The 490-nt window shown below is 42.2% G+C and overlaps 1 protein-coding gene across 1 annotated transcript in view; it reads left to right on the plus strand.

The window, feature by feature from the left end:
- Positions 1-386, plus strand: part of LOC108756329 (protein odd-skipped) — a 3,817-nt gene extending 3,431 nt beyond the window's left edge. Inside the window, exon 2 of the mRNA XM_018500065.1 lies at positions 12-386. Coding sequence (XP_018355567.1) covers positions 12-357 — 346 coding nt within the window. The 3' untranslated portion in view covers positions 358-386. The remainder of the gene's footprint in view (positions 1-11) is intronic.
- Positions 387-490: the final 104 nt, after the last annotated feature.

Raw genomic sequence — 490 nt, forward strand, 5'->3', positions numbered from 1 at the left:
TTACATTTTAGATATATACACAGCAAGGAGAAGCCATTCAAATGCAACGAGTGCGGTAAAGGGTTTTGCCAAAGTAGAACTCTGGCAGTTCATAAAGTCATGCACATGGAGGAGTCACCACACAAGTGCACGGTATGCGGCCGGAGCTTCAATCAGAGGAGCAACCTGAAGACACATCTTCTTACGCACACGGACGTACCGCAGGACCTCAGGATCGAGACTTCGGTAGCGTCGGACTCGAGGATCATGTCATCAGAGGTTAGACAAATAGCAGAGCGGGTGAGCGGTCTCCTACCAATGCCGAAGAGCACTACGCACAAGCTCGGCTTCACTATAGAGGATATTATGAGACGTTAGAAACTATAATTCCTTTTAATTTCAATCTGCGTGCATTTAATTTTTGCGTTTGCTTTGTATTATACTTTCTCGTTTTCTACGCATTAGAAAGTCTACGAATTAAATTAACTCATATTATTTTTATTAATATATT

Source organism: Trachymyrmex septentrionalis, unplaced genomic scaffold (genome assembly GCF_001594115.1).
Source record: "Trachymyrmex septentrionalis isolate Tsep2-gDNA-1 unplaced genomic scaffold, Tsep1.0 scaffold97, whole genome shotgun sequence".
NCBI lineage: Eukaryota > Metazoa > Arthropoda > Insecta > Hymenoptera > Formicidae > Trachymyrmex > Trachymyrmex septentrionalis.